At 43.6% G+C, this 25,761-nt stretch overlaps 1 protein-coding gene across 1 annotated transcript in view; it reads right to left on the bottom strand.

Annotated features, from left to right (window-relative positions):
- mmp24 (matrix metallopeptidase 24) overlaps window positions 1-25,761 on the bottom strand; it is a 57,348-nt gene that overhangs the window by 18,147 nt on the left and 13,440 nt on the right. The window contains exons 2-7 of the mRNA XM_072684930.1: window positions 19,502-19,650; window positions 19,048-19,164; window positions 12,890-13,194; window positions 6,138-6,299; window positions 4,061-4,278; window positions 3,216-3,354 (exon numbers count right to left, since the gene is read on the bottom strand). Of these exons, the coding sequence (XP_072541031.1) occupies window positions 3,216-3,354; window positions 4,061-4,278; window positions 6,138-6,299; window positions 12,890-13,194; window positions 19,048-19,164; window positions 19,502-19,650 (1,090 nt within the window). The remainder of the gene's footprint in view (window positions 1-3,215; window positions 3,355-4,060; window positions 4,279-6,137; window positions 6,300-12,889; window positions 13,195-19,047; window positions 19,165-19,501; window positions 19,651-25,761) is intronic.

Raw genomic sequence — 25,761 nt, 5'->3', positions numbered from 1 at the left:
GCCTATACATCTGTCTATCTACACACACACACACACACTACGTCTTTATTAAAATTTTACCGTATTAATCCCTGTTATTAATAGTTATAGATATATAGAAAAATGGTTTCAGCCCAAGTAAGAAGGCTGGGTCTTATTCACCCTATTTTCTTCAGAAGTCAATTCTTCTTAAAGTCCACCGGCACAGTGTTCACGAAGACTCTGCCGTTCTCCAGGGTTTCTTATCCAGGACGTGTTGAGTTTAGGAGGACAGTAAGATCCGTATATGATCATTATAAGAGCTGTGGACACTTCTAAGCTCTACAATACATCATGAACCTGACCTAGACTTTCTGTTAGGGAAGATATTGGAGAGTGAGGCCCAGTCTGAGACACCCCTCTAGCCCACGCCTGGCATTATTAGGCAGCATGGAGCCAATAGGGTCAGCTACAGAGAGTCCTATTCTGTTGGCAGTTCTTCTCTACAAGGACTAGACAAGCTGTGTGTGCATTTGCACATCTGTGTTAGCAATGGGTGCAGCTTAAAGTAGCTGAATGCTTTTATTAGAAGGCACTGTGCAGCACTGTTTGGTCACTTTTTATTAATGGAATAAATAAAACAGCAAATAAACAAGTGACGTCCCGATCCAGTAGATCTGGTAGATCCAGTAGATCCGGTAGATCCAGTGGATCTGGTAGGCACGTTTAACAACTGCATATCAGCTATTTTAAGCCCAATTCAGCTTCGATCCTTTGTTTTTACCACTGTGTTCAATCAGTTAGGGGAGATATTGGAGAATGAGGCCCAGTGTGAGACACTGCAAGGAGTAACGGCCGTAATTTTCGTATTAACGGAAATGAAAACACACAGGTTTCCGATGCTCATGAAGTAGCCCGAGGCGGCCCTTTGTAGATCAAACTCAGGGAAATTCATAAAAGCTGGTGAATCGTGTTAGTGTAAAAACCCTCATGCTACTACCTGCAGTAATAATTCCTAGCAGACCAGCGGCTGGAGAAGGGCTGTGAGTTCAGCCCTGACCAGGTATCAGGGGAAACTAGCTGCTGACTCCAGGGTTCTTCTCCTCACGGAACTGCACTGCACTTGAGGAAGACACTGATGCTGCTTTCAAGTGCTCTCGGATTGATCGGAAAAGCAAGTTTCTCACCAGGAGAACCACATGAAAACCCTTTTCCAAGTCGGGTGCATTAGAATGTTGGATGCAGCGTGAACCGGCAGAGCTGCGAGATCGTTTTCATCATCACAGGGGAGAGAAATGAGCAGTCCATTAATGAGAAGTGATCATCGTTAGAGTAATGTGGTCCAGAAATCCACTGTTTCATAAGTGAAGTCATCTTAAATCTAGTCAAAATCACCATTATTTCACATTTAGAAACAGTTTTAAGAACATTAGCAGATTAGTCTGTTTCTATGCATTTGAACATTCAATTATTTGACTTTCTGTGTGCAGATGAACTCATTCTTGCTGAAATAAGATCATTTAAATGACTTAAATTAAGTAAAAATGTCAAAAAATGTTATGAATAACTACAATATTCTTTAAAAAAATCTCAGAATGCAAAATTAGATATACCAAATTTATTTGATCATTTTTCAGTGTAGTTTATTTATTTGCAGACGTCCACAATGAATCAGTATTTTATTTCTGCTACACATCTGTTCAGAAACACATGAAACAGGCCACAATCCAGGACCAGTTCTGTCTTCACTCAGTGATTAATGAACGCTGTTCCCGTTTTAGGACACATTTAGGACCAGATTTATGAAGCTCAGCAGTAATAGCGCTACGCCGTCCACGGCTCTCAGGGCGCTGCAGCATTTTCACATACAAACACATTCAAACGCAGCAGCAGCCAATCAGAACAGACACCCTACTGCGCTCATGTGCACTGCCAAATGATAGTTTGGGTGGTCGAATGGACCAACAATCTCAGAATCAGAACCACAGATCCAAATAAAAGAAGCAGAAGCAGAAAGGTTTGATAAAAAAAACAATAGCAACTAATAAACAATAGTGGAGTTTGGAGTGGGACTGTTTGAGGTTGTGGGCAGGTGTCTTTTATACTGTTAACCAGTTCAAACAGGTGCCATTAATACAGGTAATGAGTGGAGGACAGAGAAGCCTCTTAAAGAAGAAGTTACAGGTCTGTGACAGACAGAAATTCTGCTTGTTTGTAGGCGACCAAATACTTATTTTCCACCATTATTTACAAATAAATTCTTTAAAAATCAGACAATGTGATTTTCAGAATGTTTGTCTCTCATAGTTGAGTCTACCTATGATGTCAATTACAGCCTCTCTCATCTTTTTAAGTGGGAGAACTTGCACAATTGGTGACTGACTAAATACTTCCCCACTGTAGTACACAGGGAGTCCGAGCAACATCACAGCAACCACCAAAGAACTACTTAGAAACCCTATGGAAAGCATCCAGGATACCATAGCAACCACCTAAAATACCAAAGCAATTTTGCAAAAGCAGATGCACCCTAGCAACCACATAGCAACAGTCTGGCAACTCCCTGGAAGTGGGAACACTGTCTGTCATGTGTAGGCATCAGCTATTTTAAGCCCAATTCAGCTTTGATCCTTGGTTTTTACCACTGTGTTCTATCAGATCAGATACTGGTCAAGCTGCTAGATACTGGTCAAACTAAGTGGTTGTAAAACACAAGAAAAAAAGAAGCCAACTGTGAGACAGTTCATTATATATATATATATATATATATATATATATATATATGGCTCTGTTTGTGATGTAGAGGCTGAGTGGAGAGATTGCCTTTCTGTCACGTTGTTTCTGTTTTCCTTTGATTTCTTTGCTACACCTTAACGCTAATAGTCCTATAGGCAAGTCCGGTCACTCTGCAGCCATCGTTGCAACGCTGCCGGGCAGTTATACAGTCATCTCTGTGAATGGGCAAAGACCAAAATACTGGAAACTAAAGATCAGCTTCAGTTCTGGTTGGTGTGCTTGCACTGAACTCCACGTCAAGGTGGGGCTCCTCCTCCTCTGCTCCTGGTGGAACTGACCACTGTAAACCAATCAGACTCTAACGGTTTATGTCTGGATCACTGAATCAGGCAGAAATTGAGATTTGTGGAATTTCTCTTTGAGCTTTTAGTGGAACTGCGTTCATCACACCTCAAACAGCAGCATCCACTGCAAACACACACCTTCTCACTCAATAATAACGAACCCGAGTGCGTTTGTACCTTTAAAGAAGACAAATTTGCCGTCAGATCTCTCATAGGCGGCATCGATGCGAGCCGGCAGACCCTTCCAAAACTGGTCGATCAGCATGGGGTAGCCCTCCTGCACCTTGTTATTGCGCAAACGCCAGAACCATCGATCCTGTGGGGAGCAAAAATAGCACATCTCAGCTCAAAAGAGAATTAGCATTTAGCTAAAGCCAAACTAGGGCATGGAAAAGCTACTTGCATAACAACTGCTCATTTGCATATGCAAACATTCACATGCTTCAGCCACATCCCTTTAGCGCGCTCAAGTAATGTGACAGTTGTTTACAGTGAGGGCGTCTTTATCAGCGGAAAAAACAAGAGGTGAGCGAGCGCATGGCGAGCGGCGCCGAGACGGACCGGACTGATCTGTTTTGCTGGGCAGAGTGTCTGTGTGAGCTCGAGAGGCAATTTCTCAAAGCGCAGAAGCAGAAGTGATGTGATTGGATGTGATCAGGTGGTCAGTCTGTCAAGAACTGTCCCATCAGGCAGAGGCTGACCTTTACAGACATTTAAAACACCATTAGAAACTTCAGATCGTATTTATCAGTGCATGACACACACACACACACACACACACACACATCCTCAGACGTATGAAGCCACATCTGCCAATCTTCTAAACCCAAATCAATCTTTTACTGATATTAAAGAGCCGATATTCTGCATTCTTTATGAAAACTATATGGACAAAAGTATTGGGACGCCTGCTTGTTCGTTGTTTCTTCTGAAATCAAGGGTACAAATCCAATCCCAGCAACAAGAGAGAGATGAAGAGACAGGCACCACTTCCACACGACCTCACTAAAAGCACAGCTCACCTTGAAAACGAACATCTCCCGCCTGAAAAAGGCCACTGTGTTGAAGTTGCCGTCACAAATGTTGGGTTTTCCATAGCCGGGAGAGGACGGGCGGTCTCCAGAGGGAGGCCGCGGAGGGCGGGACTGCCGATCATGTTTCCTCTCGGACGTGGAATGAGTCCGGCGCGCTGGGAGGGTGGGCAAAGGCCGAGTCGGCTCCAGCATTGCTGTCGGGACACCTGTATAAAAACACGCGTCTGCTTACTGCCCTGCACGTCCAGACGCTTGAAGACACATCATCCAGCATTTCCTCTGAAATCAAAGGTATTAGGAGGGAGTTTGTCCCCCTTTGCTGCACTAACAGCCTCTACTCTTCTTGTAAGGTTCCACACTAGAAGATTTGATTGTATTCAGCCACACTAGAGCATCAGTGAGCTGAGGTACTGATGCTGCGTGATTAGTTCCGGATCATAAACGCCGCTCCAGCTCATCCCAAAGGTATTCAGTCCTAAGTTACTGTTCCGTGTTTTAGACTTTCATGAATATTCAGTTCTGACTCAGTTTCTACTGCAGAGCGTCTTTTCTGATCTCTCGCTCTGTTTGTTTATAAATTGCATAATCAATCAGAATAATCTGAACATTTGTAACAGCTAGAGATGGCATATCAGTGTGGATCGGTATGGATGAGTATGGGTGTGTGTGTATGGAATGGGTAAGTACGCTATGAGTAGATATGAGTGGCTATGGGAGGAAATGGGCATGAATAGATTCATATGAGTATAGGTGTGAATGGGTATGGTTTGAATGAGTATGATACGTATGGATGAGTTTAGGGATAGATGGATAATGATATGGATAGATCTGGTTGGGTATAGGTATGGGTATGCATGGTATGAGTGGGTTTGGTTTGGATGGGTATTTGTGGGTATAAATGGCTATGGATGGGTATGAGTTGGTAAGGATGGGTATGAGTGGGTAAGGATGGTTTATGAGTGGGTATGGATGGTATAGTTTGGATGGGTATGAGTGTGTATGGATGGGTATGAGTGTGTATGGATGGGTATGAGTGGGTATGGATGGGTATGAGTGTGTATGGATGGGTATGAGTGGGTATGGATGAGTTTATGACTGGGTATGGATGGTATAGTTTGGATGGGTATGAGTGTGTATGGATGGGTATGAGTGGGTATGGATGGTATAGTTTGGATGGGTATGAGTGTGTATGGATGGGTATGAGTGGGTATGGATGGGTATGAGTGTGTATGGATGGGTATGAGTGGGTATGGATGAGTTTATGACTGGGTATGGATGGTACAGTTTGGATGGGTATGAGTGTGTATGGATGGGTATGAGTGGGTATGGATGGAATGAGTGGGTATGGATGAGTTTATGACTGGGTATGGATGGTATAGTTTGGATGGGTATGAGTGTGTATGGATGGGTATGAGTGTGTATGGATGGGTATGAGTGGGTATGGAGGATATGAGAAGTATGCACTGATTAGGTATAGATGGGTAATAAAATGAATGGGTCTGGTTGGGTATGGGTATGGATGGGTTTGAGTGGGTATGGATGGTATAGTTTGGATGGATATAAGACATATGTACTGGTTTAGGTATAGATGGGTAATAAAATGGATGGGTCTGGTTGGCTAAATGTTTCATCAACTTGAGGAAATTTTAAAGAAAACATTAAAATCAGTATTTTCAGTCACAGCCAGATTTAAATATATATTTAAACAGCATTGTTGGAAAACATGGTGTCATCTCTAATAACAGCCCTTACACCAACTAGGACTGTGTGCAGTAACCATTCCACTAATGCCACTCACTGTCCACTAATGCCAGGCGTGAAAAGGGCTTAGGTTTCTAACAAAATAAGGAACCATCAAACTAAAATTTAAAACTTCAACTAAGACCATATATACAATCAGGGCTAACATTATTAACACAGCCTTAAAACTAACTAACTAACTAGCAAAATATTGCCACCATCAATGATTACAGATGGAAATTCAGGTCCAGAAAGTAACTGCCTGGACCTGATTTCCCATCTCTACAAATGATTCACAGAATGGAAAATCAACAAGCATCTGTACCGTATATTTTCTGGATGCCTTGAAGGTCATCTAGTGGTAGTTTGAAGTTGTGGGTCTCCATGTACTGGTAGAAGGGGGCCATGATTGCGCTGGGGTCATTGGAATGTTCCAGGCCCAATGCATGACCCAACTCATGCACCGCCACCAGGAAAAGGTCATTTCCTGCAAGAGAACACAAGTCAAAGCTAAAAACCAACTCACTGCAACACAAAGCACTCATCTTTCACCCATGTCTGACCAGACACTTGTGTTTAATGGTTTAGATGGTCTACTTGACCATGGCCAAACTGACCATAATGACCATAATGACAAGCGTGGCCAAGTAGGTCATGCTGGTAGACCAGCTACTCTATCAAACTCCAATGAAAACATTTCCTACGCTGGTCAAGAGCTAAGCTGTTTAAGTTGTTTAGCTGCTTAACATCGGGCATGTTTTGGCCCAAAGACATACCCTATATGTCCAAATGTTTGTGGACGCCCCTTCTAATGAATTAGAGCCACATTTAGCCACTTTTTTTTTATTTGCACCTATTGCTGACACAGATGTGCACATGCACATACACACACGCAGTTTGTCTAGTACCAGTAGAGAAGCACTGCCAATAGAATAGGACTAGAGCAGATAAACCATGCCAAATGCCAGGTGTGGGCTAGAAGGGTATAAAGTCCCCCAGCATTGAGGAGCTGTGGAGCAGTGGAAGAACTGTGTTCTCTGAAATGATGGTGGAGGAGCTCCATCCAGTACTTTTGGGATGAGTTGGGGTTCCCAAGTGGGCCCTATCGTTACAACCCACCTTAATCACACATGGGTCCCATATAGGTCATGTATGCAATGCACAACCCAGATGGTCCCATCACTGACCCTGATGGGTAACTGGATTTGTTGCTCAATGCAATCAGCTCCTCACAGCAATTCTCATCCAAAATCTAGTAGAAAGTCCTCCTCTCTGGACAGTAGAGACAGTTACTCCAACAGAAGCAGGATCAGCTCTTTTTAATAGCCTTGATTTCAGAAGAAAGAATAAATGAGCAGGTGTCCCAATACTTTTGTCCATATAGTGTACATCAATAGAAGGGGGTTTCCTTTGTAGGCTGCACCATGAGTGTAGTATACTGCTCCCCGACTTCCACTCAGAATCCAGCGCCGCCCTCCTGCAGCCACGTACAGTCTGGGCTCACATAGACCTCTCCAGCCCACACACAGTGTAAACGTGCTGCCGGAGTGTGTGTGCACTGTATTTGCTGTGTTTGCCATTGTTAGTTGTCAGCCCACATCCAGACACAACCGAGCTTCTCATTTGTTTGCTCTCCCCTTTGATTAAGATCCCCTCCCATCACCTCTATTACGCTGCTTTTCTTCCACGGCTCCTCATCCCTGAGCCTCCTTCACCCTCTGCTCCGGTTCTTCCTTATTTCCCTGCCTGACTGTTTCACTTTCCGTCTTGCCAGGGAGGTAAAGACCATGAACACCACATTAAATAAATGATACGTAGAGGGCGGAGAGTGCACCCGGCCTCCCGAGACGAATCAAACCACAGTTTGGAGAGAGAAGGATGCAAAGAAGCAGTTGAATCTATATACACAAGAAATGTGTGCAGGATTGTGCACATCCTGGCTGGTTGTGTTGGGACAAAAGTATTGGGACACCTGCTCATTCACTGTTTCTTCTGAAATCAAGGCTATTTCTCCTGCTTTTGTTGGAATAACTGTAAACTCTACTGTCCAGAGAAGAAGACTTTCTACTAGATTGTGGACATCAGCATTGCTGTGAGGATTTGATTGATTACATTCAGCAACAAGAGCATTAGTGAGGTCAGGATGTTGGATGATGATCACAACCCCACCTCATCATCCCCAAAACATCCTATTCAAAAGTACTGGATGGAGCTTCACCATCATCATTCCAGAGAACACAGTTCTTCCACTGTTCCACAGCTCAATGCTGGGGGGCTTTATACCCCTCTAGCCCACGTCTGGCATTATTAGACAGCATGGAACCAATAGGTTCATGATGTTTATTATCTGCTTCAATGAGTCCTATTGTATTGGCAGTACTTCTCTACAGGGATCAGACAAGCTGTGTGTGTGCATTTGCACACCTGTTTCAGCAATGGGTGCAGCTGAATGCGTTTATTAGAAGGGGCGTCCACAAACTTTCGGACACAGTGTGTGAAACTACCTCCACCATGTTTGGAAGCTGTACTTTCACCATGTTTGATCTAAGGTTGATCTGATGGTGCTCTACAACGGTACACCACCATCTGTTCTGTCTACTCAGCTTTTCTTAACTAGGAGTCCAAAAGTTTGTGGATGCTTGCTCCTCCAGTGTTGCTTCAGAAATCAGTGCTATTAATTGAGAGGCTGAGATAGTTTGTGAACCTGTATAGAAAGGTATTGAGGAGTGTGTACGTCCATGAGGGAACTGCAGGTAGTGTTTATTACAGGAGATAATGCTTCCAACATGCTGATGAAGTACCTTTTCCTCACTCCCAAAGCAGCCGCCCCAAGCGAGGGTGAAGCATGGACCTATTTTAGCTCATCCCTTATGAATTTGAGTGTGTGTTCTTGAATATATATGTGTGTGTATACAGTAGGTGTGTGTGTGCGAGAGAGAGTGTGTGTGTGTGTGTATGTCTCAGATGGAGATACATTAATAGATTTTTATGCCTGCTCTCTCTCTTCAGCACTACTCTGTGCTCGCTCACTCCCCAGTGGGCCATGTTCCTCTCCTCAGCTCCTCTTTGGGTTGTACCCTTGGACCGTGCTCCCAAAGGAACATCTTCTTAGCTCCTGGATGTCTGCTCCCTCGCGTTCTCCAACGTTCTCCGTTCTGTCTACTCAGCTTATTCACACATACAGCTCTGGGTCCAGAGGTTTGTAGATGCCGGCTCCTCCAGCGTTGCTTCTTCAAAGACACTGAGTGGGGGTTTGTCCTCATTTCCAGCAGTAACATCATGTACACCTCAGGACTGGTGTTGAAACATTGCTGTGGAGATCTGATTGCTCTCAGCGCCGCAGAAACTGATGTTGGATGATTAGTTGGATGGAGCTTTATTACTCCAGAGAGCCTCACAGCCCAATGCAATGACTTTATACCCCTCTAGACCAAACTCAGCCTTGGGATAAGTGAACTTAGGGTCATGTGATCACGGCTTCTCCAGAGCAGTGATTTCCTATGGTGTTAATAAGCTCCTCGGATTAAAAAAAAAAAACGAGTCACCTTGCGTGTTAGGTGGTAGTAACTTTAGGCTCCTGCAGATAGCGCTGCTTGAGGATGATGGGGCTATAAATACATACTGGGTGAGTGACGGGATTGATAGATTGAGAAGAGGTGGTACAGTGCAGTGAGGGTCTCAGACAGTCATACGGGTCTACCAGCAGTGGCAGAAATCCCAGCCTACGGGACATCCTCAGAATTGTGTCTGTCCAGGGACCTTACAAGCCTATGTGTGAACTACTACATGAGCCATCAACAGTTATCAGCAGCTGAATTATCTCATTATTAGGGGCGTCTAAATACTTTTGGACATTTAGAGCACCTAAAGGCATTCTTTGGGGATTATGAGTTCTCTCTCCATTCCAGGTAAAGTAATGATGTAAGAGATGTATGGGAATGTTTTGATTCTACTGGATTTCTTGTTAATGTTCGAGGTTCTCTTAGAAAGTACCGGGTTCAAGTCCGATCAGAAGAATTGCACCTCTGCTGCTTCTGGAGACATTCATTCGAGTGCATGTGTCATGTATGAGTGTGTAGTTCACAAAGCACAGAACAAACAGAGATAACGTTGGCTTTTTAGTCTGTATCATTTGGGTAAGAGTGAGAGAGTGAGAGTGAGAGAGAGAGAGAGAGAGAGAGAGAGAGAGAGACCTCTGAGGTTTCAGTGTTTATGAGGAATTCTCAGCAGCAGCTGAATGATGTGGATAAACAGGCTAAGCTTAGCTGAACAGATTATTTTTACGCCTCTATAAACCCACACATTCAACTTAGCAAGGAGCTCTGTTCCCCACACACACTTCAGAACATAGTATACAGTACAGAGTACACAGTGTTAAGTATACAGTACACAGTATAGAGTATGCAGTACACAGTATACAGTACACAGTGTTAAGTACACAGTGTTAAGTATACAGTATACAGTGTTAAGTATACAGTATACAGTGTTAAGTATACAGTACACAGTGTTAAGTATGCAGTACACAGTATACAGTACACAGTGTTAAGTACACAGTGTTAAGTATACAGTATACAGTGTTAAGTATACAGTACACAGTATAGAGTATGCAGTACACAGTGTTAATTATACAGTACACAGTGTTAAGTACACAGTATACAGTGTTAAGTATACAGTATACAGTACACAGTGTTAATTATACAGTACACAGTATAGCGTACACAGTGTAGAGTATGCAGTATACAGTGTTAAGTATACAGTACACAGTATACAGTGATAAGTATACAGTACACAGTATACAGTGTTAAGTATACAGTACACAGTATACAGTACACAGTATACCGTGTTAAGTATACAGTATACAGTGTTAAGTATACAGTACACAGTATACAGTGATAAGTATACAGTACACAGTATACAGTGTTAAGTATACAGTACACAGTATACAGTACACAGTATACCGTGTTAAGTATACAGTATACAGTGTTAAGTATACAGTACACAGTATAGAGTATGCAGTACACAGTGTTAATTATACAGTACACAGTGTTAAGTACACAGTATACAGTGTTAAGTATACAGTATACAGTACACAGTGTTAATTATACAGTACACAGTATAGCGTACACAGTGTAGAGTATGCAGTATACAGTGTTAAGTATACAGTACACAGTATACAGTGATAAGTATACAGTACACAGTATACAGTGTTAAGTATACAGTACACAGTATACAGTACACAGTATACCGTGTTAAGTATACAGTATACAGTGTTAAGTATACAGTACACAGTATACAGTGATAAGTATACAGTACACAGTATACAGTGTTAAGTATACAGTACACAGTATACAGTACACAGTATACCGTGTTAAGTATACAGTATACAGTGTTAAGTATACAGTACACAGTATACAGTACACAGTATACCGTGTTAAGTATACAGTATACCGTGTTAAGTATACAGTACACAGTATACAGTGTTAAGTATACAGTACACAGTATACAGTGATAAGTATACAGTACACAGTATACAGTGTTAAGTATACAGTACACAGTATACAGTGTTAAGTATACAGTATACAGTGTTAAGTATACAGTGTTAAGTATACAGTACACAGTATACAGTGTTAAGTATACAGTACACAGTATAGAGTACACAGTGTAGAGTATGCAGTATACAGTGTTAAGTATACAGTACACAGTATACAGTGTTAAGTATACAGTGTTAAGTATACAGTATACAGTTTGAGGCCCAGCAATGAAACTGAAGATGTTTTGCTGGGGTGTTGATCTTCACAGTGTAAACAAGTAAATAAACCCACTAGAGTATGAAACTAAAATATGAAGAGAAAATATTGAACTGAATGAATTTACTAACTTAAAAACACATAAAACGAGTCTATAAATAGTAAAACCAGAGAAACTGATCATGTCGGGTGGTCTTCATTTGTTTCCAGAGCTGTGTGTATATATATATATATACTATGAAATAAAATGAGTGTATTAGGAAATAGACGCTTGGGTGGTTTCTTTTATTTGCCCTCAGAGCTGTTCTGTGGTTAGTTTGTGTCTCTGTGATCAGACAGTGGAATTTACAGAAGGTGTGAGTGATTGGACGAGCTGCAGCGGAGGGCTTCTACGGATGCCTCGCCAGTTTATGGTTGGGAAGCCGAAGCTGCAGAGCTATGATTGTGTTTGCACACAAAGCTCAGCTCTGCCACAGCAGTACTTCTGGAGTGCATCGGTTTGGTCACCTAAAATGTGCCTCAGGATCCGGACAGCGGTCCACCAGTGGAAGTGAAGTGGACTCCGGAAAAAGTCAGTGTTTCCTCGCGGGTCGTTAGCTCTCCTGTCTGTTTGAATGCTGGTGTTCGTACTCAGCCCTTACTCTGTAAAGGGGAAACGGGTCGAGCCACAAGACAACTGTTTTAACCAATCAGCGATAGTGGGTGCTTGCCTTCGTTCACAGGATAGTGGAAGGGCAGGGGAGGGAGTGTGTGTATCTGGCCCTTGCTAGCTACGTGTTGAACTACATGTTTACTGTCCCAGAAGGCTGAGAAACAGCCGAAAAGGAAGATCAGGAGAGGGCGAAGACATGTGTAAACACTGGTGAGGCGTTGCTAGCACTGGTGGCACTGGTGGAGAGGCCTCCAAATGTTGAAAGGCATGAAAAGGGATGAGGCTGTTGCTCTATTCCTATTTGCACTAATCACAACTGATTAGCTTATCAGCAGCAATTGTAGCAACAGTTTGCTAACACACAACCTAGCTAACGCTAACCTAGCTAAAGCTAATTACGTGCCACAATGCTGTTCTCATTAACGTTAAATCAATAAATTATATTCCATTATACAATATTTTAAAAGGGTTTTGTGGCCAGAAAGATCAGGGGGCGGAGCTTCTAAATGAGCACTAAGGGGGGGTGTGTTTGTTTTGCTGTTGAGTTTTCCAGAATCGTATACAGACCGTTTAACAGCACTATTGTGTAATATCTGTGGGTGTTTCTATATTATCGGGGAATTATTAAGATATTAAGATATTAAGTGCTGCGCTGTTTAATATCTTTGCCACACTTACCGTCATGGTTAGCGTTGCCCAACGTCCAGGGCTCGTCCGAGTCGAAGTGCGTGTCTCCTCCGATTCCAGGACCAGGAAAGTAGGCGTGGGCTAAAAAACCTCCCTCCCCGTCAAACGGCGAACTGTCACCATGGAACCCCGAGGCGAAGAAAATCATGATGTCGGCCTCCTTTCCCTCTTTCTTGATCTCAGAATAGGCCACTTCCTGAAAGGTCAGCGGGGTCACGGTCTGCCACACGTCAAAGGCCTGCCGTATCGCCCTCTGAGTGTCCTTCTCCCCCACCTTCGGCGTGAAGTTGTGTATGCTGGAGAGACGTCCGAAATGACAGGAAGAGAGACAAAGAGAAGGAAAGAGAGAATTGGGACACGCCTTCGGTTGATGTTCACAATATGGACAAAAGTATTGGGACACCTGCTTAAACTCATAGTTTCTTCTGAAATCAAGAGTTTTAAAAAGAGTTGATCCTACTTTTGTTGGAGTGACTGTCTCTACTGTCCTTCTACTGGCTTCCTACTAGATTCTGGAGGAGCATTGCGGTGAGGATTTGATTGCATTCAGTGGCAAGAGCTGGTTAGTGGAGTCAGAATGATGGATGATAGTCACTCATCCCATACTAAAGCTCCACCATCATTCCAGAGAACACAGTTCTTCCACTGCTCCACAGCTCAATGCTTGGGGGGGCTTTATACCCCTCTAGCCCACGCCTGGTATTATTGGTATAATTATCTGATCCAGATGGTCCTATTCTATTGGCAGTACCTCGCAAGCTGAGTTTGTGTGCATTTCAACCTAAAGTGGCTAAATGCATTCATTAGACAGGGTCTCCACAAATATTTGGACATGCAGTGTATTTAATGCACTGCATGTGCATCATGCATCATGACCAATTCTGATAAATGTAATTTATCATGATATCAATAACATATCAATCATATTGATCATCTCTAGTCCAGATTTCCACACTGCTGAAGATACACTTTCGCTCCATGTTTAAATCAGTGTGGCATTTGGGCTTTAAATAATTGACAGGCTAGTTGTTTACCAGATCTCCAGTAAATAAGGCAGGGCAGAGCTCTGTACAGTGTTACATAACCAACTAATCTGCATCAAAATGACTCTGAAATATATGGGGCAAAAAGGCAAATGAGGCGAGTGTGTGCAGAGGCAGGTGGCTGTCTCTTTACCCCACAGCTAAAGAGCCAGAGGTGAGAAACTCACTGACACACACTGCAATGGTTTGGAGTAATGGGGCCCATTATGAAAGCAGATGAGGGAAGTCCTGCTGCATCACATCTCCAGCTGAATAAGCTTGGAGGCTGCTAAACAATAAAGCCTGTATCCACTGAATCAGACCCCTCTCCAGTTCACAAGGTTTGGAGCAGGGGAGTGATGGAAGCTCAGTCTTTCTTTCTCTCTCTCTCTCTCTCTCTCTCTCTCTCTCTCTCTTTCTCTCTCTCTCTCTCTCTCTCTCTCTCTCTCTGCCTCACTCTCTCTCTTTCTCTCTGCCTCTCTCTCTCTCTCTCTCTCTTTCTCTCTCTCTCTCTCTCTCTCTCTCTCTCTCTCTCTGCCTCACTCTCTCTCTCTCTCTCTGCCTCACTCTCTCTCTCTCTCTCTGCCTCACTCTCTCTCTTCTCTGACAGTCCTCAAAGATCAAATCAACTTCACCGACACAGACGCTCTAAATATAGACCCGGCTGCAAGCTCAGAGACACTAAAGACAGTTAAAGGTACAGTTCAACCCCTATTTCTCTCTCTCGATCTACTGCACACACACACACACACACACACTGTATATATATATATCTCAGTGGTCACTCTCACTGACCACTGACTTTGTGTTTATTTGGGTTTATACTAATGTTATATAGAGTTAATTACAGGTAGACGCTCTCACTGACCACTGACTTTATGTTTATTTGGGTTTATTCTAATGTTATATAGAGTTAATTACAGGTATACACTCTCACTGACCACTGACTTTGTGTTTATTTGGGTTTATACTAATGTTATATAGAGTTAATTACAGGTAGACACTCTCACTGACCACTGACTTTATGTTTATTTGGGTTTATTCTAATGTTATATAGAGTTAATTACAGGTATACACTCTCACTGACCACTGACTTTATGTTTATTTGGGTTTATTCTAATGTTATATAGAGTTAATTACAGGTAGACACTCTCACTGACCACTGACTTTATGTTTATTTGGGTTTATCTCATGTTATATAGAGTTATGTTATTAATGTATATAATGTTATTCTAATGTTATTTATTCTAATGTTATTATCCTCTGTCCGCACTTGTTTGTTTGTGTTGCACTTGTGTCTTGTATGCACTGTCTATGTTGCACCAGGGTCCTGGAGGAACGTTGTTTCGTTTCACTGTGTACTCTGTATGTAGTTGAAATGACAATAAACCCACTTGACTTGACTTATATAGAGTTAATTACAGGTAGACACTCTCACTGACCACTGACTTTATGTTTATTTGGGTTTATCTCATGTTATATAGAGTTAATTACAGGTAGACACTCTCACTGACCGCTGACTTTATGTTTATTTGGGTTTATTCTAATGTTATATAGAGTTAATTACAGGTAGACACTCTCACTGACCGCTGACTTTATGTTTATTTGGGTTTATTCTAATGTTATATAGAGTTAATTACAGGTAGGCGCTCTCACTGACCACTGACTTTATGTTTATTTGGGTTAATTCTAATGTTATATAGAGTTAATTACAGGTAGACGCTCTCACTGACCACTGACTTTATGTTTATTTGGGTTAATTCTAATGTTATATAGAGTTAATTACAGGTAGACGCTCTCACTGACCACTGACTTTATGTTTATTTGGGTTAATTCTAATGTTATATAGAGTTAATTACAGGTAGACACTCTCACTGACCACTGACTTTATCTTTATTTGGGTTAATTCTAATGTTATATAGAGTTAATTACAGGTAGACACTCTCACTGACCACTGACTTTATGTTTATTTGGGTTTATTCTAATGTTATATAGAGTTATTTACAGGTAGACACTCTCACTGACCACTGACTTTATGTTTATTTGGGTTGATTCTATTCTTGTGTCTGTGCGTATGTGTGCTTGTTTGTGTGTATGTGCTTGCTTGTATGTGTGTGTGTGTGTGTGTGTGTGTGTGTGTGTGTGTGTGTGTGTGCGTCACATCTCACACTCCGTTCCTCTTTCTCTCACCATCTCATCCCAAATAGGAAAGGTTGGGTTATTTATATTTGTAGCTGTGGGGCAGAGCATCAGCAGTCGTTCTGCTCGCTGCGTAACCGAGTCGAGCAGTAAGATTTATCCACTGCTGTGAGAAACTGACTATACAGAAGAAAAGTGTCTCAGACAGGCTTCTGGGACACTGCTGGACCTCCACTGAGACTGTCTGCTGCCACCCCAGATGTGAGGAACACTTTTAGATCCAACTTTGGAATATTTAATTCTCAGATTAATAAAAGTGAACCACAGATGCCATTCAAATAAAACCCATATGTCTGATCATGCCAATATCCAGGGTTCAAAGACTCACTAATCATATTCATTTAAAGGTAGATATGTGTTATGTAGTTCGGTTGGAAAGCACTGCTTTTAGACCCCTAACCCCATCACTCTAACCCCCGTCTCTCAGCAGTGAGAGGGTTCTACAGTAGAAGCTCCAGATCTGATCAGAACAGATAAAGCAGCTGAACATAAATCCAGTAAAAAGGAGAAACAAGAGCTTCTCATTCTGAAGAAAGAAAGTAGTGAGATCTTGTCGGTGAGCTAGTCTGAAGAACAGAGCTCGGTTCCTCCAGGGTTCTCCTGGACGCCCCCCAGTCCAGCCAGCACAGCGTGGAGGATGTGTTCAACTCCATCATCATCATCAGCAGCAGCAGCAGCAGCTCACCTGATTTACCATCATTAAGCCCTGATTTACCACCAAACCAGGTGTCACCTTGCATGTTGCATTGAGGTGGTAGTAATTTAGGCTCCTGCAGATGGCGCTGCATGAGGATGCTGGGGCTATAAATACATGCTGGGTGAGTGACGGGACTCATAGATTGAGAAGAGGTGGTAGTGGGTCTCAGAGCAGGGCCTCTGATTGGCTGAAAGGAGTGACTGCATTTGGGCGTGGCATAGTGTGAAGGAAGGAGCTGAATCTGCAGGTGTATGGAAGCAGACGGTCATACGGGTCTACCAGCAGTTGCAGAAATCCCAGCCTACAGGACATCCTCCTCAGATTTTTACTTCTGTAAAGTTCTCTGATCTGTTTTGTGTTTTAGATCTTAACTGATTTTAATACAAATATATCACTGTTGCACTTTGATGTATTTCTCTTTCTTCTCTGTAAATGCTAAACAAATAACACTTATTAGAGGCCTTTTCATGTACTGACAGCTTCGAGACTGGCGGACTGATGAACCTTGTAGTGCAAGAACTGCCTCTTGTTTGCCTGGAAAAGGCGTTTTCTGGTACTGACGGTCTGAGGACTACATTTAGCCACAAAGCGAACCGGTATCTGTGCTGCTGACAGGAGCTGCAATCTTAGGTAAGCTGAGGTTGGTGAAGGGCATAGTATTAGCATGTCTACTCGCCCAGCATCGCTACCGCAGTGACCCCCAGCCTCGATCAGCATCACTACCACTGCCTTAGCATGGCTATCAATTGTTAGCATCACTACCCTGCCAGCTGCTGGCCTTGCCCAGCATTGCTACCTCAGCAGGGTCCTGGGCCCTTCACATCTGAACACTAGTAAATATGTGGTCTATCTTAAGGCTCTGAGGGCAAGGCTGGAGTCCTTTACCAGGCAGGAAATGCTACAGGAATGCCATTGATGATTCTATGCGGCCAATGATGGGTCGGCAATCCTAGCCTTGCTTGTTTTTTCTTGCTATTATTATTATATTTACTATTATTGTTGTTGTAATAAAAAGGGAAATGCTGACTCAAATATACTTGCATGTACAAATCAGGTAGGCCACACCTGGCACTCATTCCTGTATGCACTAAAAACATTAGCCTATTAAAATGTGCAACTCTCCATTTATCATAACATCATATTTCCACTACAACATCCATATTTACATCACACTGTCCAGCCATAACATTGAAACCACCGCCTAGTTTCTACACTGCTTGGAGATTTCTAACCACACTGACCCTGCTCTCCAGTTCACTATTCCTCATCGATCTGTGACAGACTGCCCTCGTGTTATCTATTACGTCTGTTATACCGGCGTATAAAAACAAACAGAGGGTGATCTGCAGCATATACTAGAACGAGTATATACGAGATTACAGGTATACGAGACCTGGAAGACATGCATCTAATGAGCCTACTGCAGTGAAGTGCTGTAGCCAGAGAACATCCATCCACACAACTAGCCATTCGCTCACTCACCTATCCAGTAGCCTTGCTAACAATGACATAAAAATCACACTGATGACCCCCTAACCCAGAGATCAGCACTGCTGAAGATTTCACTCCATATTAAAGACAGTGGGCCCTATCTTACACCCTGCACAAGGTGCAACGCAATGCTCATAGCTATCTTCCACCCCACCAACAGTGTATTTTCACTCCTTCCTCCTGCGCCATTTAAACAGTGAATATCTCTATGCTGTTCAGGGCAGTTTCTGGAGTATTGCTGTGAATCTCAGGACAGGAAAACACAGCAGGAGCTCCACTGACTGAAAACAGCCTAGACAGGCGTTCGTCAACAGTCAGACGCTCGCCCCCCCCCACGCTTTACACCACTGCAATAGAAACCCGCCAAGGTCAGACTGACCGCACCTGGCTCTTAAAGGGTTTATTACTGAACGTTACTCCCAAAACAAAACACACCCATGATTAATTAAGAGACTCAGTACATGACTTCTGAGCGTTTCGAGACGAGCAAGGCAAACTTTTCCCCTCGTTACCATAGCAAAGACACACCGACACGCCCCTAAATCAAGCTGGGTTGATGGCTCACCCAAAGATCGCTAAAATAGAGCCCAGTGTGGCATTTGGCTATGTATAGGCCTAATTGACAGGCGGGTTGTTTACCAGTCCTCCTGCACACATGCCAGTGCAGCGTGAGGGGAGTGTGTGCAGAGGCAGGTGGTCCATGCTCTAGATGCCTTAGAGAGGATATACTGGTTTTGTACCTGTATGAAATTTTTTTGTCCCTCCATTTTTGACCGGTGAGGGCGTAGCGTTTATTTCTCCTCCGTCGGCTGATGTGTGGATGATCAGGAACCCCACACCGAGGTTTCTTCATCCACCTGAACAGCAACAGACACACAGACCGAGAAAAAGCAGGTACCTCTTTGTCATACTGAGAGATACAGTGTATAGAGCTGCGTCTTCATGATTATGATATTTAGTGAAATACAGAATGCAGTCAAAAACTCAAAAGTGACAAAAGTTTTGGGACACCTGATCATTCACTGTTTCTTCTGAAATCAAGGCTATTAAACAGTGTTTCTCCTGCTTTTGTTGAAGTAACTGTCTCTCTCTACTGTCCAGGGAGGAAGACTGTGATTGCTGTGAGAATCTGACTGCATTCAGCCACAAGAGCGCTAATGAAGTCATAATGCCGGATGCTGAAGTAGGACTCACTCTATGGTCGTTTGGTCGAGCACTCCGGTCACTGGGATGCCGTAGAACCGCTGCATGGCAGCGACCGCCGACTGCATGGCTTTCTCTGACCGCAAGTCTGATGTCCGGATGTCATCAGGGAGCAAGTAGCCATAGTTCTTCAACCACGTCTGAGCAAACAGAGGGAGAGAGAAAGTATCGTAAATAAAGAAAATCTCCTAAAATCATCTTCACTCATTAAGCTGCCCATCTGCCTGTTAAGTCTACCAACCAGCATAGCCCTGCCCATTCACCCTGAGGTTTTAAGAAACCAATGAGGCCCAAAACAGGACAGAGGCCAATCAGAACAGAGCCCATTTACATACAGGTTACATATTATATGGGTACTGAGAGAAAATATTTAGTGAATGGTCATCTTACTCCTTTGTCTCTATGGAGATTGCTCTTCGTCTGCCGGCCTGAAGTGGTCACTCTCCTTCTTTGTCTGTTTGACTGCCAACTATATGGTAATACAGTTAACCCTCAAATTTGACAACCATCAAGTGATCATACAGTAAATCAATTATTGTGTGATGACCATTAACCCCCGCCCCCCAATGTTAATACTCCAAATGCCCTCACCTTCATCCCCCTCCTACCTTCCTTAAACTCATCTTCTTCATTACCTTTTCCCCTCCCAAAATATCCCTAATCGGACTAGACTGACCGTGATCGACCGAGCTGTACTCATACATCTCTGTGTGCATCAATAAACTCGTCAACACTGAAGATCCTCCTGTACACCGGATTTCTGACAGTACCCCTGGTTAAACTGTTTCTCTAACTTCTACAGATACACACTTCTGTACATTTTAATACACACTTGCTGTTTTGCTAGTACAGTCCAAATTTATCATCATTTATCAAATGGAAATTCCAGAGGTTAGGACACCCTCTGCCCTGAAAGCTGGTTTTCTGCTGTTGGGCTGAACTTGCTAGAATGGTCTGATCTGGTCATGTTGGTCAGCTGTTCCTCTTGTAGATGATTTAGTGGACGGTGGAACAGTGGCTGATCTCTAACTGTTCTAAGATCTGTTTAAACCCCTTCCATCAACAGACTCCTCTACAACATCTCCACCCTTCTTTCTGAAGGCCTCAGAAAGCTCTCTGGATCTGGCCATGATGGTGATCTTCGTCACCCCTCACTTCAACCATCAATCAAGATCAGACCAGACTAAACGTCTGAGGTTTAAATCAGACTCCAGACTCCTCCAGAATAATCCTCTCCAACCATGTTCTGATCATCTGCAGCTGATCTTCTGCTCCTGAGTCTGATTCTACACATTTGAAGGAGTAATAAATGTTGGGGGTTTGAACTTTTTCCTCACATGAAAATTATATTTCTATTAATTCTGTTTTATAAATGATGATTAAAGACGTTTCTTCAGGTGAGTGAGTTTAGTTAGATTACCTCCATCTCTCAGTGCTGATCACATGAAGATCAGACCTCCAGATGTTTAAATATGTTCAAAAAGACAAAGGTTTTAATGAGTGGTTTTCCCAAACTATGCTAATAAAGACGAGCTGGTAAAGCCATACTTTCTAGATTTCCACATGATTATATGCTCATAAATAAAGTCAGAAAGGTGTGGCTGTAAAGAGCAGGATCATTAATTTTTCATAACCATCATAAAGAAAAGCTGATTTGACATTTAATTTGTTTTCCTCACAAACAACACACCCAGTCTGGACCTCATGACCTGCCCAAACGTCCACATTTTTATGACACGCTCCACAATGAGAGAAAGGAAGCTATATAAAAGCCTCCTGTCCTCGTCTCACTCCACCATCTCCAATTTGCCTCCTCAGCTTTCATCTCTCCCCACGGACGAGCGCAGAGTGGAAGCCCAGCAAGCAAAGCCCCATTTTACAGCACTGCACACACACACACACAATCTCACACACACACACACACACACACACACACACAATCTCACACACAGACACAGAGGGGCTTTATAATTGAGCTCATGGCCGAGGGTCCATTTTCAACATGAATATTTCAATGGTGGAATTTCTAAAGACTGGAGAAGCGTGGCCTGGTCGGATGAACCTGGATTTCTGCTGAGGATGATCACACACAGCTGGTGGATGGTCAGGTATTTGGTACCAACAGCATGAATCCATTGGACCCAACCTGTTTTATGTGAACAGTCCAGGCTGGGAGTCTAATGGTGGGGAATGATTTCTTGGCCCACTTTGGGCCGTTAACGCCAATCAATCATCACCTGAACTCCACAGACTGCTGGAGTATTGGAGCTGACCGTGGTCATCCCTTCATGAGCACAGTTTTCCATCTTCTAATGGCTACTTCCAGCATGATGATGGGCATGGATGGATGGACTATGGACAGCATGATGGTGATACAATCATCTTTTTCAAGCAATTTTTCCAACATCTTGTGGAATCCATGACATGAAGATTTGACACTGTCCTAAAAGCAACTAGAGGCCATATCCAGTATGAGTGGTGCCAACACACACTGGGAAGCCAAACTGGAACCCAGAAACCAGCATGGGTGCAAAGTGGAGAGTCCCAGCCAAGATGCTAATGTTGGGCTCACATAGGTGAAACGTGGGCTAATAATGGGTGCATACTGGGCCCCATCTTTATAGCCAACCCTAATCTAGGCCCCATGTGAGTGTACAACCAAGATGGGGCACATTCTTAACCTCTCCTGGTCCCATCAATGACCCTTGTGGGCATCCATATGTGGGGCTGACATGAAACCCATGGACAAAATCCCTTAGGCTACCCATACTTGGAGCTCCATCCAATATCTTTGGAATAAACAACACCAGTTACACCAGTACCCGATCCCACTGATGCTCTTGTCGGGTAGAATGCAATCAAACCCCCCTCCTAGCAATGTTCTAGAAGATTGGTGGCAGTAGTCCTTCTGTCATTTCAGCCCAGACAGGATAGCCTTAGCTGCCCTCACACATCGATGGGCCTTGGGAACCTGACACCCTGTCAACAGTTCGTGGTCCCTGTCCCTCCTTTGGCCACCAGTACTCACTGCTGCTGACCAGCAGCCTCTGAGCCGTTTATGAGATGTTCTGACCTGCAGGCTTAGCGGGTCTTCTCGCTGGCCATTTCTCCACACCCTTCACATGCAGCTCTGTTTCAACATCAACAACACTGTGACCTTCATTTACACTATATGGTCAAAAGTATTGGGACACCTGCTCATTTGCTGTTGGGAATTAAAAAAGAAGGAGTTGATCCTGTCGCTGATACTGTCCAGGGAGGAAGGCTTTCTACTAGAGTTTGGAGAAGGAGCATTGCTGTGAGGATTTGATTGCATTCAGTAACAAGAGCTGGTTAGTGAGGTCAGGATGTTGGATGATGATGATGATGATGATGATCACCACCCACCTTATTATCTCCCCATCCAAAAGTACTGGATGGAGCTCCTCCACCATCATTCCAGAGAACACAGTTCTTCCACTGCTCCACAATGCTGGGGGGCTGTATACCCCTCTAGCCCACGCCTGGCTACTAAACACACAGAGGTCTGCTGAAGCCTAGACTGAACTCAAACCTTCCTGACCCTTCAAACACAGCCTGCGCTCCTGTTATAAGCATGCACTTACACTATATGGACAAAAGTATTGGGACACCTACACATTCCACCTACAGGAGCTTTTACAAGACGTTCTAAACCCAAAAGGAATTGTTAATCTGGAGCTGGTCTTCCTTTGCTCCAAGCTCTACCAGCAGCAGCAGGTCTGGAGCTCTGCTGCAGTTACTGAGTCAGTTGGAGGCTTTTCTGCACTCTGCTCTGAGCTCAGCACTCGGCCCTGACCCCGCTCTGTAACTTTACGTGGTCTGACAGACACTCGGTGGACACTGAGCTGCTCTCTGTGAGCTGTTCCTCCTAAACTCTTCCACTGTTCAATAATAACACCACTCACAGCTGATGGAGGAAGATCTAGGAGGGAGGAGATTTCACCAGCTGACTTGTTGTTGTTGGTGCAGCGGTGTCTCCTATTACATACAGAACCACGCTGGAGTTCAGTGAGCTCTTCAGAACCTCCCGTTCTTTCACTGATGTGTGGAAGAAAGGCAGACTGCAGGACTAGAGGCTGGATTTTGTACAGCTGTGGCTGAATGGGACTGAATGAAACACCTGATGTTTCATTCAATGATTAAGAGGTGTGTCCCAATACTTTTGTCCATATAGTATATTTCACTCACACTTGCCACCTACAGGATTGAGTGTGAAATGCCTAAATCTATGGTAAATTGTTAAATAAACATATTCTGTTATATTCTGTAGAGCATCTACCATCACCGAGATCACTGAGTAGCAGGAGGTTCTAGGACCGATAAGCAAGCACTTAATCTGAAGCCTGGGCCGGCTGATGCTCCGAGTACAGTGGCAGCTGGCGGGGCTTTGTAGGAACCTAGTGATATTATTATTCCTCCGCCGGCAGCAGGCAATGAGCAGCCCCCTCCCGCTCTCCCAGGTGCTGTCAAAACAAGGAGCTGATGAACAGGGCCGGAGATTAGCTCACTGTATTTTGGGTGAGGACAGACTTACAGATGATCTCTCAGCGCAGCCCTGTCAGCTAGACGTGCAGAAACCCAGCGCCGGCGCTCGAGCCTGATGCTCCACTATAATGGCATGTCGCTTCCATCTACAGAAGGTTAAATGTTTTGTTCTCACTGCCCTCTGGCAGTCATTCACAGCTCGCAGAACCACAGCTGCATGTGTAAGTGGAGTCATTGTACATGGATTTCCAGCGCCAGCCATGAATCACTGCAGCTAGCAGAGAGCGCCAGGTCTGAGCGGCAGGTCTGAGCAGCGCGCCGGCGGAGGCCGTCAACAACAACACACTGCGCTGTAGGAGAGCAACCCACACGACAGCCAGCGCTTCTTCTGTAATCAAGGGAATGGACAGGGAGTCTGTTCTCCTTTCCTGCTGTATCACCTTCTATTCCTCTGCAGGAACATAGCTGTGAGGAGGATTTGATTGCATTCAGGCTCACAAGAGCATCAAGAGCATCAGTGATACCATTTCAAACACGTAGAGTTATGAAATAACTGGACTGTGGGAGGAGCTTCATGCCAGAAGCCCCTCCTCCTCTTTAATCGAACGTCCCATAAATTCCATCTCCACCTCGCTCACCAACCATCCACCACCCCGTCACCTCCCTTTAACCCCGTCATCTATCATTCCTGGCCACACCTGTCAGCAGAAGCCACCTGAACTCAAAGGAAGGTCCCAACAAGCAAATGCCGATTCGAGATCCTGCAGAATTGTGGCCAAAAGTTTGTGGACACCTGCTCATCCAAAAGAAGACACAGGTTACCGATGTCGGACGATTAGTTCTGCCGCTCCAACTCATCCCAAAGGTACTGGATGGAGCTCTTTCATCAGGATGCAGTATCTGTGTTACCCCACAATATGTTAGCTAAGGTAGGGTTAAAGAAGCAATCGAGCACTAGAGTATGTCCAAATGCCATAGGAGACAAACCTATGTGGGAAAAGCAGGACTATATAAAGGCCAGTTTTTGACTTAATTAATCCCAGCTGATCATCAGCAATCACATCATTGGATGGAGCCAAACCTACCATTTATGTTTCAAAGGATAATTATCACACATTTGTGTGTTAATGTATTCTAATGTAAGGTCACACAGTCTCACAACACCTGCGTCTGGGGCTGGATTATCATTTATACAAACACAAAGGTCGTATCGGTATGAGATGATATTCAGCATTAAGAGACTTGGATCAGATCGGAAAGCAAAATATTGGAACATTCATAACTCCAGGTCAATCAAGCTGCTGTTTTGGAGATCTGAGGTTTTTCTGAGGCAGTGATGGAATAGTACAATAAAATACAGTGCTATTACAGTTGATGCTTTGTGTCATCCTCGCCCCCCAACACACACACAAAAAAAAATATTTATAATATATATTAATAAAAGCTAAATAATAATAATAATAATAATAGTAATAAGAAGAATAGGTAATTGTTTATGTTTATATAGGTGATTCACCAGTAAAGATATGAGGTTTTGGAGATATGAGGTTTTTGTGAGGCAGTGATGATACAGTATATTACAGTTGATGGTTTGTGTCATCCTACACTGGGTTTAAATCAGATCAATAGACAAAATAGGTCAAAATATTAACCCTGTTATTATGATTATTATTAGCAGCAGCAGAACTAGGGCTATATTGCCTAATGTAAAACACTTGAAAGAGAGGGAGAGACATACAGAGAGA

The sequence above is a fragment of the Salminus brasiliensis genome, chromosome 7, assembly GCF_030463535.1.
Source record: "Salminus brasiliensis chromosome 7, fSalBra1.hap2, whole genome shotgun sequence".
Classification (NCBI taxonomy): domain Eukaryota; kingdom Metazoa; phylum Chordata; class Actinopteri; order Characiformes; family Bryconidae; genus Salminus; species Salminus brasiliensis.
This window is presented reverse-complemented; position numbering and strand designations above follow the sequence as displayed.